Genomic DNA, 20,484 nt, shown 5'->3' on the forward strand with positions numbered 1-20,484 from the left:
GAAACATCTTGGGGCGCGCAGGCAGCTCATATGGTTGAGCGTGAGCCCCAGTCCTTACCACAGCGGCTGTGGGTTCCATTCCGACCTGCGGCCTTTTGCTGCATGTCAAACCCCCTCTCTTCCCTTTCCTGTCTAAACCTGTCCTGTCAAATAAAGGCTAAAATGCCCAAAAAATAGTCTTGAAAAAAAAGATGGAAAAGTCTTAAACCTTAAACCAACAAACGGAGTTGGAGCAGACCTGTGTGCGTGCGTGCGTGCGTGCGTGCGTGCATAAATGTAATACACATTATGTTCTGTACATAAATATACATGTAATTGCAGTGTGGCCATATTTGAGACTCGGGTTTAAAACGTGATAGAGCGACACCTTATGGTTAAGCAGGGAGCTGTACTCTGCTTTGGAGGACGGACGTCGAAGACAAACTTGCAGGCTGTTTGCAGGAGCCGTAGAAGTTTTAATCCAAAAATGGCAACACAGGAGGAATTCTTCTCGGGTAAATCTTAATATTTCTGTTTGCAACGTCTGCTGTGTTTCTCTCTGTGTGTATGTTGTGGACATAAAGTGTCCGTAGTGCACGTAATTGCACTGTAGCGACTCGTGAACAATGGGGGGCCTTGTAATGCAAAAGTACAGTCCACATGATTTAGAGTTTGCCCAGACACAGGCCTGTCTGTGGAGCACATGTCACCGTTACGCTGTAACCTTCCTCCGTCTGTGATAGTGCAGACCACTGGTTCCCTACTGTCTATGGTGGTTCCATAGTGGTTTCCTACTGTCTTTGGTGGTTCCCTATTGTTTATGGTGGTTCCATAGTGGTTCCCTACTGTCTTTGGTGGTTCCCTACTGTCTTTGGTGGTTCCCTACTGTCTATGGTGATTCCCTACTGTCTATGGTGGTTCCATAGTGGTTCCCTACTGTCTATGGTGGTTCCCTACTGTCTATGGTGGTTCCATAGTGGTTCCCTACTGTCTATGGTGGTTCCCTACTGTCTATGGTGGTTCCATAGTGGTTCCCTACTGTCTTTGGTGGTTCCCTACTGTCTTTGGTGGTTCCATATTGGTTCCCTACTGTCGTTGGTGGTTCCCTACTGTCTTTGGTGGTTACCAACCTTTTTTGGTCTGAGCTGAGGTAACAGTTACCCCTACAGCCACACGTCAGGTGAACTCACAAATCCCCTTCATCGATTCCCAATGTATGTTCCACAGTATTCATTATATAAAAGTGGATATTGTTCATTTTTCATACTGGTTTGGTCAGGGAAGTACTATAGTGTAGGCATTACATGTGTGAAGCTGAATGTATCATCCATTTATCCAGTATAGGCTACTTTTAGATAATTATTTGAACAGTTAAAGGTACACTGTGTAGTGTTTTAAGTATTTTATTAGCTAAAATCAATGTCTTCATTCATAAATGTCCTCCTTGGTGTAAAATGATCACTGCCAATGATCTGACTTATCCTCATAAGCGAAGAATTTCTTATCTGTATTTACATTGGACGGGCAAGTCCAAGGAGGCTGTCACTGCCTGATGTGAGTCGAGTACGATGTGAGTTGCGCATGCTCAGATTTAAATGGTTTACAGCATAACGTGTCATACTGAAATTTGTGAAATCCATAAAATAATAAACGTTTCTCATTACAAACAATAACAGAAAATGGAAATCATTTCCAAAACGTTTTAGCTATCTATGATTGTTTGATTGCTAACGTTAGCTCAAAACGCCAATAAAGTGACAGCCTTTGTTGTGTTTGATTGCTAACTTGTAGCCAGCAGTGAACCAACTTCGTTATGTAGGTCCATTTTTATTGTATTGACATTACAGAAGTCTCTCGTTAGCAGGTTCTTGGAACTCACATCTGCACTCACATCGGGCAGAGACAGAGGCTTCCATGTCGTTCCGCTATTTTGAAAAACTATAATTGCTGAGAGGGACATAAAGCACTAGCCTACCTGTCTAACTAATCCACAACGCGTTTTCGTTCAGAGCCAGCGTCCCGTGACTGAAACCAGCTGAAACGGAGAAGGAGATCAGTGAGAGGCGCTCGTCACTGTCCCGGCAAAGCCTGCACTGCACTTTAGTTCATAACGGGGGATCCTACTTATGCCGAGCCACAGGAGAAGGAATCCTCGTCGCCAAAAAAAGCGAAAATTGGAAGACATTTTGTCATAGCTTCTTGGTACATAATGGCTACCGTAGTTGCAACACACATTTGAAAAAGCGAGGCGCTAGAGAGCACTATTCGTTTGAATGAAAAATACAATTCAACCGCTAGATGGGAGAAATTCCTACACAGTGTACCTTAAGTCATTAGTTTTAGCTATTTATTCATAACATGTATTTTAAGCTAACATTACCTGTTTTAAGATTTCTGTTCTTGCTTGCTAACTACGTTTCACACACTCTTACACATAACTGCAACACATTATGTGTTTAGGTGTTACAGTTGACTTAATGTAGTATGTATGTGTCTACATTCTTTTAATCAAATCATAATTGATATTTTTTCAAATTAGTTGGGTTACTCACTCCACAATCTTTCCACGTACCCTCTGGCAACTGCAGAAGTACCCCTGGGGTACCAGTAGGCTACCCCTGCCATGGTTTGGAATCACTGCAGTAGGTGATGAATTGGTATACATTTTATAGGCTACCCTTTCAATTGTCCTACAATCTTAAATGTGTGAAAAAAACTTTTTCATGCACATACAGTATAGTATCATCATGTGCTCTTATCCAAATCACTTTCATTGCTATGTATTCCCTATGTCACATAACAAAAGGAGATTAATGTGTGTTTGTTTCATTGAATTGAACAACATTTATGGTGCACAGGCATTCCGAAGATCCCATACTTACCGAGTGCTGGGCCTGGAGATGTCATGTGCTTCAAACACTACAATGCAGAAGAGGTAGGTACGGTGGCCCTGAAGTGCAAACTACGGCAGCAAATCTCACAACGCGACAGCATTTCACCACAACACCACAGCATTAGTAAGACTGAAATGGAAAGGGTAGGTACATATTGGACACTTCTCCTCGTCCTGATTGGTTGCACTGTCTGTCATTTACAAAAGGGTCCGTGTACGTTTTGATAGTTTGTTTTTTCATTTGAACCAAGAAACGATCAAACAAATAGCATGTTTTTTTTGTTTTTTTTCGTTTCAATTCAAAAATCGAATAAATGAAATTCAGTCTTACTAATGCTTTCGCGTTGTGGGATTTGCTGCATTGGTTTGCACTTTAGGGCCACCGTAGTTTTACACGTATGTATGTATGTATGTGTGTATGTGTGTGTGTGTGTGTGTGTCCATCATGATTCATACTGCATACCTGTGTTTGTCTGTGCAGGTGCTGATGGGGAGGAAGATGGAGGACTGGCTGAGGTTTTCAGTCTGCTATTGGCACTCCTTCTGTGGCACTGGTAGGCTACTGTAACTACCCAACACTGATATTAGTCCTCATCAGTCTGTGTGTGTGGAGGCTTGGTGGTGACTAATATGAGGTCCAAGCATTACCTATTATGAATAGGCTCTTGTAAACACACATGAACACTGTCGTTCTGTTGTGGTTTGTGCTATTATAGTTTCTACCTCCTTTTTAGATTTGTATAAAAAAAAATTTAATTAAGGGCCAAGAGTCTTTCTTCGAATTGTTATCTATTTTTAGGAGCTGATCCTTTTGGGTCTCCGACCCTCCACCGGCCCTGGAATGAAGGAACTCCTATGGAATCAGCCAAGAAGCGACTGCGGGCTGCTTTTGAGTTTTTCACCAAGCTTGGTGTGAGGGAAATCGGCTCAATTTTACAACAAAAGTCACAGTTACACACAGCTGATTAAATGTTATACCGTGTGTTTCCTTTGTGACTTCTGCATCTTTTCACAGGTGAAATACTACACATTTCATGACAGGTAATTGACCATTTCATTCTTTTTTTGATTTTAAAGCATAGATATAGATTCAGTATAACTGACATTGAGCGTTAATCGAGAAAATAATCTACAGATTAATCAACGCTGAAAATAATTGTTAGTTTAATCAATCTAGTACCAGCAATATGTCCTCAGTGGTGCCTTTAAACCTGTCATACAGTCCATGCTTTAAACCCTCTTTAGTCCACCTCTCTTCTAATTTAACAATATTTAGAAGTAATGAAATCTAAAAAGAACTAGTATTTGATGTTTATTGTGTATTACAGTTTTCTGAACAATGTTTTCTACAGGGATATGGCTCCTGAGGGCTCCACTCTGGAGGAGTCCAACAGGAATCTGAATGAATTAACAGACCTGGCTCTCCAGCTGCAGAACCAGACTGGAATCAAGGTGCTGTGGGTCACCTGCAATCTCTTTGCCCACCCAAGGTCAGTGTTTAATTCAGAAAAGATGACTAATGCTGAGGATTAGCAAGGTTCTTGCTCATTTAGCCTGTAAAAACATTGTGTGTGTATATATGTATGTTTGTATGTATATGTGTGTAGATAGATAGATAGATAGATAGATAGATAGATAGATAGATAGATAGATAGATAGATTTTAACTTTTACAAAAAATAGAAAACACCTACATACAAGATGGGTATACAGCATCTGACATTGTTACATGAAGTATTAAAAGAAAGACAGAGGCTATATGAGAATATATACAATAACCAAAGTAGTCCAGTGCTTAAATCATAATATATATTTGATTCATGTGACAGGTATATGAATGGTGCAGCCACCAACCCTGACTGTCATGTTCTGGCCTATGCTGGCGCTCAGGTTAAGAAGGGACTTGATACTGCCAAGAAGCTGGGTGCAGAAAATTTTGGTATGAGTGACTTGACGGTGCCTAAAATATCGATACGCTTCTCCAATGCAGCAACGTTTCTACATCATTTTATATTTGTCTCGACAGTGTTTTGGGGAGGAAGGGAAGGCTTCCTTTCCATCCACAATACTGATGTTGCTGCTGAACTGAAGCACATGGCCAACTTCTTCAACATGGCTGTCAGTAAGTGTGCATGTGAATACATAGATATATAGACGTAGATACCGCCTCCGGCTTTTGAGATGCGTCTTCGCCGCCATTTTGGGACGGACATCTGATCTGATCTGACTATAGAGACACACTTGGTATCCTGTATCATAAATACATGGCTGGCATTTGTAGCAAAGGAAACGGCAGCATGCTTCTACCAAGATCTAATAATGTCTGTGATTGGCTGTCTAACGTTTCACGTCGTAGAGACACACAGGAAAAACTCTACGTTACACAAAGACGGCTCACATAGTTGGAGCTGAAAAATAAATAAAAAGATTTCTGCCATAATGTTGTAATTTCTTTTATAAAATTGGTATGGAAAAAAGTATTGTTTAGGAACCTGTATCGAAGTCACGGTATTAATTAAATTAATACTGTATCTGAAATTATTAAACGATACCAAGCCCTACAGTATCAGAGTTTTGGTCAGGATGTGGCACACTTTCAATTTCATGTCTGTATTTGTCACCAGAGTACAAAGAGAAGATTGGGTTGAAGTGCCAGTTTCTTATTGAACCTAAGCCTAAGGAGCCCTGCAAGCACCAGTATGACTATGGTAAGGTAAACCAATAATGCTTTGTAATCTCACAATCTTAATGATGCATTTTATATGTCCCATGTGTTTCTTCTACAGATGCAATGAGTGTCATGGGATTCCTTAAGCATTATGGTCTGGAGAATGACTTTAAGTTGAACATTGAGCCCAACCACACCACCCTGGCAGGACACTCTTACGAACATGATGTTGTCATGGCTTCTGCGTGAGGCATTTTACTTACTGCTGTTACTGCATCACAATTTTAACACGTCCACACAGCATCTTGAACACTGTGAGTATTACATTCTGTGTCATCTTTGCCTGCTGGCAGACAGCTTTGGCATGCTGGGTTCAGTTGACGCAAACACCGGCTCTCCAGACCTGGGCTGGGACACAGACCAGTTCCCCATGGACATCAGGAACACCACCTTGGTCATGAAGGTGAACGCATTTCTTTAACTTAAAATGAAACCGGAGTTTATTGCCAAATATGTTAGGTTTTGATGTTATGAGGTGACATTGCTCAAACACTGTTGGGTAAGGATACAAATTAGCTTACTAATATACTGTACCTAGCAAAGGTTGATAAGACAAATGATTTAGTAAAAGCAGTGTTTTTTGATATTTTGGCCACATGGGGGCAGCAGAACAAGCTATGCAAGCAACATAATTATCGCTGTATAAAGTTGATATGGCAAACGTGTTAGGCAAGGCAATGCTGCTTTATTTGCATAGCACATTTCAGGCAGCAAGGTAAAGTGCTTTAAATAAAAAATGAAAGAGCAATTAAAAACAATTAATAATAATAATAATAATAATAATAATAATAATGAGAATATAAAAACAGCTAAAATAGAATAGGACAGGCATGAAATACAATAATAAAAGTTGCTGTGTAAAAAAAAAAAAAAAAAAAAAGAACAATTAATAAAAGGCAGCATCATCAGCGTTTTCAGCCTTGATTTAAAAGAACAGAGAGGTGCAGCAGACCTGCAGCTTTCTGGGAGTTTGTTCCAGATATGTGGAGCATAAAATCTTAACGCTGCTTCTCCCTGTTTAGTTCTGACTCTGGGGACAGAAAGCACAGGGCTCCAGACTAACTTTTTCTCTAGGAGCACATTGGCCCCCTACTAAAAATTTTAGGGGCGCAACCAGAAAATTTAGGGGCACACACCGTAAATCAACATGCTAACCAAATATTCACATTTCTACTAATTTCCACTGTATTACTAATAAATACTTTGATAATAGATGCAGAAATTACAATGTGCTGTTTCAAATTCAGTGTCACTTTTGAAGATGCAACATAGAAGGCACCAATGCTGTCATGACAGTAAACAAAATATTACAAAAATATACCAACTCTGGTCTACAACTACAATGAATTCACCTTAAAATTAAACATGTATTGTTTAGGCTACAACCCTAAGGGTTGGGTACCTTTCGCATCTGAACCTATATCGGTACAGATACCTGAAATTATGGTACATTTTTTCGGTACTTTCCCTCTGTAATTACAAAACAATTATTTCAGTTGCAAAAATAATTCCAAACCTATTTATCCTATGTACTTAGAACATTGTTATTTTATTAGAATATGTTACACTCTAAAGAAATTAAACAAAAATAAAAATAAAACCCCTCCCTCTCTCCTCCCAAACCCATCCCTACAACCTATTAAATTGAATAATTATTCATTTCTTACTCACTGTAACTTGTTTAGCCTGTTGTATTTTCATCATGACCGTTTTTAATTGCTCTTTAATGTTTCATGTAAAGCACTTTGAATTGCCTTATTGCTGAAAGCTGCTGTAGAAATCAAGTTGCTTTGCCTTACAGCCTCAGCCTGTCAGTCAGTCCCCAGGGCACAGAGCCTCAGCCTGTCAGTCAGTCCCCAGGGCACAGTTGCACACTGTTGAGCCTGCTGCTTGTCTCAGAGGAAGTGTAACGTCAACAGCACCGTGACTGTTTTTAATATCATAACGCAGCAAACGCTGTCTGCGTGAAGTTTTTAAAAACTGTAACCATACTTGAAACCACTTTATCGGCATCACTCACTGTGACTTCAACAAAACAGCCGACTAAGTTTGCGGCGATCGCACCTCTGCGTGTGTGTGCGAGTGTGTGTGTTTGTGTCGGAGCACCGCTCTCTGTCAATTTTCAGAGAAGACAGATAAGCCTGCGCTTCCGCGTTCAGGGACCTACGTTTCGACATTTAACGTGTAAAAAATGGGGACAAATTTGCTGGTCGCACATGTGCGACTGGATGTAAAATTCAGTCGCACTCTCAAATTTTGGTCGCAAAATGCAGTCTGGAGCCCTGAAGCAGACGACCTGAGAGACTTGTCTTTTGGCCCTAAACCATTCAGTGCTTTATAAGCCAACAGTATTATTTTGAAATCAATTCTTTGACAGACAGGAAGCCAGTGTAAAGACCTCAGAACTGGAGTGATATGATCTACTTTCTTGGTTGTAGTGAGGACTAGCAGCAGCTGTCTGATGGATTTTAAGGGAGACGTGTAAAGACATCGTTACAGTAGTCAAGTCTACTGAAGATAAAAGTATTGTTAAGTTCAGCAAGTTAGCAGACACTTTCCTAATTACACAAAGTAATTTTAGCATTCCATTGGAGTTGTGTTTTTGTTCACATGGCAAATGTAAGTATTCCCTCTTCATTTGGCTCTGTTTTGTACGGAGCCCCCCTGGTCCCACTTTGTCAAAAAAATTATAACTTTATAACACGAGATAGTATCTTGAGGCCACAAGATACTGTCTATGTAGTGTAGTGCAATACTTCACATTCTGTGCAATATTCTCTGTTTTAATATTCAGTGTGCAATATAGTTTGCTGCAGTTCTGCTTCTATTTATTTACTAGTACTGTTCATCACAATTCTGTTAATACAGTAATGCAAATCTTGTAGGCTGCATATCCATAGTCCTTTATAATTCTTCTTCATATTTTATAGCCTATATTTATACTTTTTACATGTACAGTACAGGCCAAAAGTTTGGACACACCTCATTCAATGTTTCTTTATTTTCATGACTATTTACATTGTAGATTCTCACTAAAGGCATCAAAACTATGAATTAACACACATGGAATTATGTACTTAACAAAAAAGTGTGAAATAACTGAAAACATGTCTTATATTTTAGATTCTTTAAAGTTGCCACCATTTGCTTTTTTTGATAACTCTGCAAACCCTTGGTGTTCTCTCAATGAGCTTCATGAGGTAGTCACCTGAAATGGTTTTACCTTCACAGGTGTGCTTTGTCAGGGTTAATTAGTGCAATGTTTTCCCTTATTAATAAAAAAGCAAAGGGTGGCTATTTTGAGGACTTGTTTTCAGTTATTTCACACTTTTTTTGTTAAGTACATAATTCCATAGGTGTTCATTCATAGTTTTGATGCCTTCAGTGAGAATCTACAATGTAAATAGTCATGAAAATAAAAAGGAAACTCATTGAATGAGAGTGTGTCCAAACTGTTGGCCTGTACTGTACAGCAGCACGCAACGTCCACTCTGCTTTTCCCGTTTGGGCCACAACGCCAACGCGCCGATCCGCCGAACATCCACAGCTGTCCTCCGGCTCCGCTGTCCTGCCCGTCTATCTGTGCTCAGTCCTGCCCTCCTGTAGCGTCCGCTCCTCTTTCTTCCTTATGTCTCAGCCATTCATTATCAAAATGTTCCGTGTTCCTCCAGCATCTCTCCTGATGAGATCTGCCTCAGGTGCGCTGGGAGGAGTCTTCAGTTCTGTGCCAGGCAAACCAAAACACCACAGATAGACGGGCAGGACAGCGGAGCCGGAGCCGGAAGACAGCTGTGGATGTAAAGACTGTAGTCCCTTTCTCTATAGACTGGTTGGTTGAAATCAGATTTTCTATTTTTGCCCAAATCGCACTCGCACAACGCCAACGCGCCGATCCTCCAAACGTCCACAGCTGTCCTCCGGCTCTGGCTCCGCTGTCCTGCCCGTCCCCAACGTTTCTTTTTGGCTCTCTATCCGCTCCTCTTTCCTCCTTGTGTCTCAGCCATTCATAATACAAAATAAAACACCCGAAACACCACACTATATACAACATAAGAAAACTCTGGCTTCCTGGCTCCACTTTGTGACATATATACATGTAAAAAGTATAAATATAGGCTATAAAATATGAAGAATTATCTCGTGGCCACGAGATAGTTATAATTAATTTTTTTTTTTGACAAAGTGCGACCAGGGGGGCTCCGTAGTTTTGGTCTCCACCAGCTCCAGGAAAAATACAGTATGTGACTAGCTGCTAACTTTGTCTTTCTGCTGTTTTGTGCTAACTAGTACAGCACAGTGAGCCTGTTTGTCTTTGTAGCAGTGAACAGGGTCAATAAAAAAGTTGCTAGCTGGAAAACTCAAAAATAAAATCAGCAAAAGAGGCTAAAAAGCTTTGTAAAGCTGAAGGGAACTGCAGAATCTGTAATAATTCCTGGAGTGTTCATCACTAGGAGGGGCTCCTCTTCTAATACACATAGTCATTAGATTCATACTAATGATTATTCATATGTAAACATACATACTTTTTTTTTTCTTTTTTTTTTTCAAACGCTGCCACCCTAGCCATCTCACAAGCCCACTCCTGGATTGATGGCAGCCCTTCATTCTTCCATCCCCTTAAAATAATCTGTCTGGCTATCATTAACTGGACCCAGCTTCTTATGTGCTTGATTAGTGCAGCTTTAATGTTCATATACTTGTATAGATCAGAACAGCCATACAGGGACCTAGTGATTCTTTAGTGTCCAATTAATCTCCTCCAGACCATCGTTGAACAAGGTGGTCTGCAGCCAGGAGGCCTGAACTTTGATGCTAAGGTGCGCCGGGAGTCCACAGACCTGGAGGACCTGTTCATCTCTCACATCGGAGCCATGGACTCCTTCGCAAGAGGACTCAGAAATGCTGTTTGCATTATTGAGGACGGGCTCCTCGCTGGTATGGTGAAGGTATGTGTGCAGCCCACAGAAAATCCCTGTTTAAATAGACTTTAATTTCCAGGTCCAGTATTATTAGGAGACATCCGCCATAATGTTTGGTCTCTGACTTGTTATTATGTGTGATTCAAACAGGAGCGATACTCAAGCTACAGTCATGGCATTGGAAAGAAAGTGGAGGAAGGTTCCGCCTCCTTTGAGGAAATGGAGGTAAGACTGATAGACTTGTTTACTTTTGCACAACCATCTCTGTTGTCTTATTTAATATTGTATAGCCTTTCTTATTAGTATGGATTTTATAGCATAGTATCTGTGATATTCAATCAATCAATTAATTAGTGAGTCTGAATGTAATACAGAAGGATGAGAAAGGATTGCTACTTAAAGGACAATTCCGGCGCAAAATGTGTGTACCGAGTCGACCGTTCTCTGGGATCTGTTTTCATGCTAATGGAATGTGACCAGTTTTAGCGCAAACCGCTAATTAGCTTATAACGCTAGTCATCGGGTCACGGGTAAAGTAAAAATAAATCGCTATTTCTATACCACTAACGCGGCTGAAAATGGCACCACCACGCCATCTTGGTAAAACAGTCATGACCTGTCGAACGACGAAAGCCGTGCAACGTGAGCTGAACTGTGACTTGAAATCTCCCACGGTCCGGGGTTTCCCAGTGGGTCGATAGGAATTATGTTTGTGAAATGTAATTACATGGAAATGCATGAATTATATCTGTTTATTAAATAAATAAAATAAACTGTCTGTACACTTACAAAGTTCTCAATGCTTGGGTTTACATGTAGGGACCCTCATTATGCTACCGTGGAAGTGTGGTGCTATGTTGAGCCTTGTTAGTGGTGTAGAAATCGCGATTTCTTTTTACTTTTCCCTCTGCCCCGACGACTAGCGTTACAAGCTAATAGTCACATCCGCTTGTACCCTGGATCTTGTTCTTTCGGTCATGACCCAGCCTTCATGACCATAGGTGAGGGTAGGAAGGAAAACTGACCGGTAGATCGAGAGCTTTGCCTTCTGGCTCAGCTCTCTTTTCGTCACAACGGTGCGATAAATTTAATGTAATACCACACCCGCTGCGCCGATTCTCCGACCAATCTCCCGCTCCATTGTCCCCTCACTCGCGAACCCAAGGTACTTGAACTCCTTCACTTGGGGTAAGGACTCATTCCCTACCTGGAGTAGGCACTCCATCGGTTTCCTGCTGAGAACCATGGCCTCAGATTTAGAGGTGCTGATCCTCATCCCAACTGCTTCACACTCGGCTGCAAACCGATCTAGTGAGTGCTGAAGGTCACAGGCCAATGATGCCATCAGGACCACATCCTCTGCAAAGAGCAGCGATGAGATCCCCAGCCCACCAAACTGCAACCCCTCTCCACCCCAACTACGCCTTGATATCCTGTCCATAAATGTTACAAACAGGATTGGTGACAAAGCACAGCCCTGGCGGAGGCCAACCCTCACCTGAAACGAGTCCGACTTACTGCCGAGAACCCGGACACAACTCTCGCTTTGGTTGTACAGAGATTGGATGGCCCTGAGAAGAGACCCCCTCACCCCATACTCCCGCAGCACCTCCCACAGTGTCTCGCGGGGGACCCGGTCATACGCCTTTTCCAGATCCACAAAACACATGTAGACCGGTTGGGCATACTCCCAGGCTCCCTCCAGGATCCTTGCGAGATTGAAGAGCTGGTCCGTTCCACGACCAGGACGGAATCCGCATTGTTCCTCCTCAACCCGAGGTTCGACTATCGGCTGAACCCTCCTTTCCAGCACCTTGGAGTAGACTTTACCAGGGAGGCTGAGAAGTGTGATACCCCTGTAATTGGCACACACCCTCTGCTCCCCCTTTTTAAAAAGGGGAACCACCACCCTGGTCTGCCACTCCTTTGGCACCGTCCCAGACTTCCACGCAATGTTGAAGAGGCGTGTCAACCAGGACAGCCCCTCCACACCCAGAGCCTTGAGCATTTCTGGACAGATCTCATCAATCCCTGGGGCTTTGCCACTGTGGAGTTGTTTGACTACATCAGTGACCTCCGCCTGGGAAATTGACAATGATCCCCCATCATCCTCCAGCTCTTCCTCTAACATAGAGGGCGTATTAGTCGGATTCAGGAGTTCCTCAAAGTGCTCCTTCCACCGCCCTATTACCTCCTCAGTTGAGGTCAACAGTGCCCCATCCTTACTGTACACAGCTGGGATGGTTCCCCGCTTCCCCCTCCTGAGGTGGCGAACAGTTTTCCAGAAGCACCTTGGTGCCGACCCAAAGTACTTCTTCATGTCTTCTCCAAACTTCTCCCACACCCGCTGCTTTGCCTCTTTCACGGCAGAGGCTGCAGCCCTTCGGGCCCTTCGGTACCCTGCAACCGCCTCCGGAGTTCTCTGGGATAACATATCCCGGAAAGACTCCTCCTTCAGTCGGACGGCTTCCCTGACCACCGTTGTCTACCACGGTGTTCGTGGGTTACCGCCCCTTGAGGCACCTAAGACCCTAAGACCACAGCTCCTCGCCGCGGCTTCAGCAAGGGAAACTTTGAAAATTGTCCACTCGGGTTCAATGCCCCCAGCCTCCACAGGGATGCACGAAAAGCTCCACCGGAGGTGTGAGTTGAAAGTCTGTCGGACAGGGGCCTCCTCCAGACGTTCCCAATTTACCCGCACTACCCGTTTGGGCTTACCAGGTCTGTCCAGAGTATTCCCCCACCCCCTGACCCAACTCACCACCAGATGGTGATCAGTTGACAGCTCCGCCCCTCTCTTCACCCGAGTGTCCAAAACACACGGCCTCAGATCAGATGAAACGATTATGAAATCGATCATTGACCTTCGGCCTAGGGTGCTCTGGTACCACGTACATTTATGAGCATCCCTATGTTCGAACATGGTGTTTGTTGTAGGGAGGCGACCCTCTCGTCCACCGTGGTAAACTCCAACGTAGCGGCGCTCAGCCGGGGGCTTGTGAGTATCCCCACACCCGCCCGGCGCCTCACACCCTGGGCAACTCCGGAGAAGAAAAGAGTCCAACCCCTATCCAGGAGTATGGTTCCAGAACCGAGACTATGCGTAGAGGTAAGCCCCACCAGATCTAACCGGTAGCGCTCCACCTCCCGCACCAGTTCCGGCTCCTTCCCCCACAGAGAGGTGACGTTCCACGTGCCCAGAGCCAGCATCTGCTGCCCGGGTCTGGTCCGTCGAGGCCCCTGACATTCACTGCCACCCGTGTGACAACGCACCCGACCCCAGCGGTTCCTCCCACAGGTGGTGGGCCCATGGGCTGGAGAGATGGGAGCCACGTAGCTTTTTCGGGCTGTGCCTGACCGGGCGCCGTGGCAAACCAGACCTCCAGGCGCTCGCCGACGAGCCCGCCATCTGGGTCTGGCTCCAGACGGGGGCCCCGGGCTTCCTCCGGGCAGGGTCACTCCATCTCTACCTCGTTTATTCATTGGGGTTTTTGAACCATTCTTTGTCTGGCCCCTCACCTGAGACCACTTTGCCTTGGGAGACCCTACCAGGAGCACACAGCTCCAGACAACACAGCCCTCAGGTTCACAGAGACACACAAATCTCTCCACCACGATAAGGTGATGGTTCACGGAGAGTGTATTTGAAGTCTCTTTTATATAGACCTTAGTGGTCCCCTAATACTGTATCTGAAGTCTCTTTCCCGAAATTCAGCCTTGGTGCAGAATTACAGCCACTAGAGCCACTCCCACAATGAGCTTTCCTTAGGATGTGCCATTTCTGTGTCTGTATCTATTGAGGAGGAGAGATGGGGGGCAAGGTGGAGGGTGGGGGTGTGTCCTTGACCAACTGCCACTTTGCTCATTTGAGCCATGATGTCTCTCTCTCATGGGTGGGCCAAATTCTCTGGGCGGGCAAAGCAGAGAAAGGGGAGGTAACCTTGCTCCTTATTACCTCATAAGGAGAAGATTCCAGATCTTTCATTTTCTCAAAAACAGGATAGCCAGGGCTCGGTTTACACCTATCACCATTTCTAACCACTGGGGGACCATAGGCAGGCTGGGGGAACTCATATTAATGTTAAAAAACCTCAAAGTGACATTTTCATGCCATGGGACCTTTTAACCCCTAGGTTAATTTTGCGCCGGAATTGTCCTTTTAAACATGAAAAACATACTAGTCTAAGAGCAGAGGCAGAGCCAGACGTAAACATTTGGGGCTTGCTCCATTTATTGCAGCCATATGCACTATTTTTTCATGACATTTGATAATAGAATGCCTAAGAATCTGTGCATCATTTGGTAAAAACGTGATAATTGCCAAGAAAAGCAATCCTCCTGGAGAGCCTCCATCGTATTTTGTATCTAATCTTGAAAGTAGAGTAAACGGAATGAATGGTGACATTACTGCAGTAATAGAACTGCACTGTTTGCTTCAGTGACTTGATGGTCCATTCAGAGAGACCGAGGGGGAAATGACACAAAGTTGAAGTTATTTTAAAAACCTGAAAGATTTGGGGCTTTTTAGAAAACATTCCGGGCTGTATGGCGAGTGGATAGTGCCACGGATAACCTACCGAAGGAGACTGTCGTGTGACTCGAACGTGTGGATTGACTACACCGTCGCCAGTGTACATCGTAGTTAAGTACGCCGCCACACCTAGCGTCATCGCCAGACGTGCCCCTCCCCCCGAAAAAAAAATTGAGTGAATTCAAGTTCAATATACAGTAAGACTATAGCCTATAGGTTTAAATGTATTTCAATTCATTCAATATATGTTCCAGGCCCTTTAGCCATTATACAAGTTGCTCTAAAATTAGCCTACTGACAGTATAAAAATAATACGATGAATTAAATTGTAGTATCTCATCAGCTTATGTGACCTGCGCACTGTTGAATGCGTAACTCTAACATTGATTGAACATCGGTGCCATCTACTGGATCATTGGCACTAATTGCCTTACTGTTTATAAGCTTAATAGATCTATTTACATGTAACTTTATGTACGTATGTGTATGTATTCATGTATACACTTTATTATATACAACTTATATATGTAGCCTACATAGTAGTGAAACGTTCATGTTTAACGTTACCTTGTTTATCTTTGTTTTTAGCCATAATGTTATGTCTGTTTCTGTGTTGAAAGCAACACCTAGCCAGACTCAAATTCCCTTGTGTTTACACTTACATGGCCAATAAAGCAGTTTCTGATAAAAATCCAAAATATACTGTAAGTTCTTTATTTAGTATCTTTGCAGAGACCCCCAATTAAAAAAAAATCGATTTGAGTCAAAGGCACCACGGTCTCGCTGTGTGGGCTGGCTCTCTGTTCTTTATCTAGCTAGTTGGCCTAGCTAAGACCAGCCAAATCACTGACTTATTTATTATGTAATGGGTTAATGTCAATCAAGCATCTTCATATTTGTTTTAACGTTGAATACCCTTAATAGTTAATTTGTTTGTATTTTTTGAGTGAATTGACGTTCATTTTGGGTAACAAGTGGACGCAACTATCACTAAGGCTGCAAGCTCCCTGCAAGTTATTTTTATGATTTTGATCATATATCTTGTGACTATACCTTCGTTACGGTCCTAAGGAGGCATAAGACAGTTGCTGATTGTTGTTGATTTTGGTTAAATATGCCAAATTGCTATTTTATTTATGACTGTTGTTCAAACGGCATCTGTCTCTTGTTGCCATGGAGACATTTTGAGTGTTCATTCAGCAGTTTAATACTTTTTTTCTAAGCATGATGATATTATTAGCCACACATTATGAGTAACACATAAGAACCAGAAAGTAAGCAAAAGAACACTAACAAAATGTGAATCTAAACAAAGACAATATACTTTACTCTAGTTCAATATTAGGGGAAAAGTCACCCTGACGACGTAGACGTCTTTAGATAGTGAAGGCGTGTGTTTCACACGTTTGTAAGGCGACATACTTAGTTTAGACGTCTTTAGTAGGTGTAAATTTGATGGGAATTCTAAACATACGCCGTCGCCACGTCGCCAGAAAATGTTTGTACATGCACTCGCCGCCTAGTCGCCGCTGGTCTCTCGTCTGCAATCCCTATTAAATCAATTCCAAAATTCCACACGGTTTGGCGACGACGGGGAGGGTAACCTGCTCCTTCTCCTGGTTATCCTTTTGAATGACACAATCCACTCGCCATACGGGCTGCAGCCCCAGAAGCCAGCCTCCCACTCCGCCCCTGTCTAAGTAACCGACTTAATACATCATTTGCCACATGTATATTGTTTCACATTTCAAGCTGCTTAAAACTATAACCAGCAGTATTTGTGAACATTGCTTTTTGGCCAGTCAGAGGGTTATTTGGTTATCATGTGTTTATTGCCAGTATAATAAACTGAGTAGACTACAGTATCTACAGTAAGAGAGTGTTAATGGTCTTAAACATAAAAGGCTTTGTGTTTTGTTTTATCAGGCCTTCATCAAGCAGAACGGGGAGCCGAAAGTGACTTCAGGGAAGCAAGAAAAACATGAATGCATTTTTAATCGTTACATATAATAGAAACATCACTCTCCTGTGTCTGCATAGGACATACTAAGCTTTGACACAGATAGAAGCTGTCCTGCATGGCGCAGTGGTGAAACACATCAGAGTGTCAGTGTCAGAAAGGTAGAGAGCTGTATTCATCCCACTGGGGTTGCAGTTGTTCCACTAACTAAAAAAGCACCCATAAAGATACTAAATACTGCAAGCAAAAAGCTGAAATGTTAAAATATCCTTGACAGACTAACTGACAGACTTATTCAACATAACATGTTGGGAATCTGTGTATCTGTATGTATTTGTAGTGCTATTGACATATCATCTAGTGTTTGATACACTGAGAGGCTATATTCCTATTAGCTGAGGACTACTGTTCACTGTGTAATAAAACACATTCACAATGCAGTTAATACATGGTCCTGTTTATCTTTCCACAAACCAGTCGACACAGATCTTAACTATTGAATAATTAAAAATGATAAATATCCAGACATTTTGTTCTACTTTATTGTAAGAGATAACCTTTCTTATTATTTACATTACATAGTGTCTTAAATCTTACAATGTATAAGCTGTAACAGAAAAGAATAAAGAAAAGCATATAAAAAAGAGAAACCACCGTGTGTATATTGTATATAGTTATATATTTTTTTTTTAAAACAAAATATTTTAAGTACCTTCACCACAAAGACTGTACTGTTCCTGTATCTGCCCATGTTTAATGATGTAACCCGTTTTATTTAATGGTGGGCTTCATAACCTAACCATGGCTTTTTATACAGTATTTACTGAAACCTGGCTGGGCCATGAAGAATGTTAGTCTAAATGAAGCCACCCCTCCCAGTCATATTAATACTCAAATTCCTAGAGGCTCAGGCCGAGGAGGGGGAGTTGCAGCCATATTTGATTCAAGCCTGTTAATTAACCCTAAACCCAAACTAAATTATAACTCTTTTGAAAGCCTTGTTCTTAATCTTCAACATCCAACACGGAAATCAGTACAGCCAATTATATTTGTTGTTGTCTACCGAGCTCCAGGTCCGTATTCTGAATTTTTATCTGAATTCTCAGAGTTTTTATCATGTGTAGTCCTTAAATCAGACAAAGTACTTATTGTTGGTGATTTTAATATCCATGTGGACGTTGACAGCAATAGCCTTACTACTGCTTTCAACTCATTACTGGATTCAATCGGTTTCAGTCAGAGTGTGCACAAGGCGGCGCACTGTTTTAACCACACCCTCGACCTTGTGCTGGCATATGGTATTGAAATTGAGGATTTAATAATATTTCCGAGAATCTGGTATTATCAGATCATTTTTAATTACTTTTGAATTCTTGCTACCTGACCATACTAAACCAGATAGCAGCTTCTACACTAGATGCCTATCTGACAGTGCTATAGCTAAATTTAAGGAAAGTTTTCCTACATCATTCCAGTCTATGTCGTGCCTTAACATAACAGAGGACCTCTATGTTAACCTCAGTCCCTCTCAAATTGATACATTTGTAGACGGTGCTTTCGACTTGCCCTACGGACGACCTTAGACTCTGTCGCTCCTCCTCAAAAAAAAGAAGACGATAAAGCAAAGGAAATTAGCTCCTTGGTATAACTCCCAAACTCGCAAATTAAAACAAATCTCACGAAACATCGAAAGTAAGTGGCGCTCCACCAAAGTGGAGGAATCCCGTTTGGAATGGCAAGACAGTCTGAAAACCTATAGGAAGGCCCTAAGAAAGGCCAGATCAGTCTATTACTCATCATTAATAGAAGAAAACAAGAACAACCCAAGGTTTCTTTTCAGCACTGTAGCCAGGCTGACAGATAGCCACAGCTCTACTGAGCCATCTATTCCTCTAGCTCTGAGTAGTGATGACTTCATGAGCTTCTTTAATGATAAAATTATAACAATTAGAGATAAAATTCAACACCTTTTGCCCTTAACTTCTAACAGTTCATCTTTAAATGCAGGACCGCTAGAAAGAACGACGACTCCCGACATATACTTGGACTGCTTTTTATCCTATAGACCTTCAACAATTAATGTTAAAGATATCCTCAGCTAAGCCGTCTACCTGTCTCTTAGACCCCATCCCAACGAGGCTACTCAAAGAAGCGTTACCCGTGGTAAACACTTCATTATTAGATATGATCAACATGTCCTTACTAACAGGTTATGTACCGCAGTCATTTAAAATTGCTGTGATAAAACCTCTTCTGAAAAAAAAACCCACCCTAGATCCTGAGGTCTTAGCAAACTATAGACCTATATCAAACCTTCCCTTTCTATCCAAGATCCTTGAGAAGGTGGTTGCTAATCAGTTATGTGATTTTCTACATAGCAACAGTCTATTTGATGATTTTCAATCAGGATTTAGAAAGAATCATAGCACAGAGACGGCACTGGTGAAAATTACTAACGACCTTCTAACTGCTGCAGACAAAGGACTTGTCTCCATTCTTGTTCTACTAGATCTTAGTGCTGCATTTGACACTATTGACCATACTATCCTGTTACAGAGACTGGAACACTTAGTTGGCATTAAAGGAATCGCACTAAGCTGGTTTAAGTCCTATTTCTCTGAACGATCCCAGTTTGTTAATGTTAATGATAAACCCTCCAAGCATGCTAAAGTTAGCCATGGCGTTCCTCAAGGCTCAGTGCTTGGACCAATTCTATTTTCCTTATATATGCTTCCTCTAGGTAATATTATTAGGAAACACTCGATTAACTATCACTGTTACGCAGACGATACCCAATTATATCTGTCAATTAAGCCAGATGAAAGTGGTCAGTTAGCAAGACTTCAAACGTGTATTGAGGATATAAAATCCTGGATGACCCACAATTTCCTGATGTTAAACTCAGACAAAACTGAAGTTATTGTGATAGGACCAACGCACCGCCGAACTTCGTTTTCGAAAGATATAGTTACTCTGGATGGTATTACCCTGGCCTCCAGCACTACTGTCAGAAATCTAGGAGTTATTTTTGATCAGGATATATCCTTCAACGCCCACTTAAAACAAACCTCAAGAATAGCCTTTTTCCATCTTCGTAACATTGCCAAAATTAGGAATATCCTGTCTCAAAACGATGCTGAAAAACTAGTCCATGCATTCGTTACTTCTAGACTAGATTACTGCAATTCCTTATTATCAGGTTGCCCAAATAAGTCCATTAAGACTCTCCAACTGATCCAGAATGCTGCAGCACGTGTTCTGACGAGAACTAAGAGAAGAGATCATATTTCTCCTGTATTAGCTTCTCTGCATTGGCTTCCAGTGAAATATAGGATTGAATTTAAAATCCTCCTCCTGACTTACAAAACTCTAAATGGTCAAGCACCATCATACTTAGAAGAGCTCATAGTACCTTATTGTCCCACTAGAGCACTGCGCCCCAGAATGCGGGGGCTACTTATGGTTCCTAGAGTCT

General features: G+C 42.2%; 1 protein-coding gene across 1 annotated transcript; it reads left to right on the forward strand.

Moving 5' to 3' along the window:
- Positions 1-321: 321 nt before the first annotated feature.
- LOC114557064 (xylose isomerase) lies at positions 322-17,454 on the forward strand. The gene is made up of 14 exons (XM_028580335.1): positions 322-494; positions 2,838-2,914; positions 3,354-3,426; positions 3,672-3,784; positions 3,888-3,913; positions 4,225-4,362; positions 4,701-4,810; positions 4,898-4,993; positions 5,496-5,579; positions 5,658-5,784; positions 5,897-6,002; positions 10,363-10,545; positions 10,669-10,743; positions 16,976-17,454. Exons 1-14 carry the CDS (start codon positions 371-373, stop codon positions 17,057-17,059), a joined length of 1,416 nt encoding a protein of 471 aa, XP_028436136.1. The 5' UTR covers positions 322-370; the 3' UTR covers positions 17,060-17,454.
- The last annotated feature ends 3,030 nt before the right edge of the window (positions 17,455-20,484 follow it).

This window comes from Perca flavescens, chromosome 6, assembly GCF_004354835.1.
Source record: "Perca flavescens isolate YP-PL-M2 chromosome 6, PFLA_1.0, whole genome shotgun sequence".
NCBI classification, from domain to species: domain Eukaryota; kingdom Metazoa; phylum Chordata; class Actinopteri; order Perciformes; family Percidae; genus Perca; species Perca flavescens.

Coding starts and splice junctions, on each gene's coding strand:
- LOC114557064 (XM_028580335.1), top strand. CDS start 371: ATGGTTAAGCAGGGAGCTGTACTCTGCTTTGGAGGACGGACGTCGAAG. Junction 4,363..4,700: donor AATCTCTTTGCCCACCCAAG/GTCAGTGTTTAA, acceptor TTCATGTGACAG/GTATATGAATGGTGCAGCCA. Junction 10,744..16,975: donor CCTCCTTTGAGGAAATGGAG/GTAAGACTGATA, acceptor TTGTTTTATCAG/GCCTTCATCAAGCAGAACGG.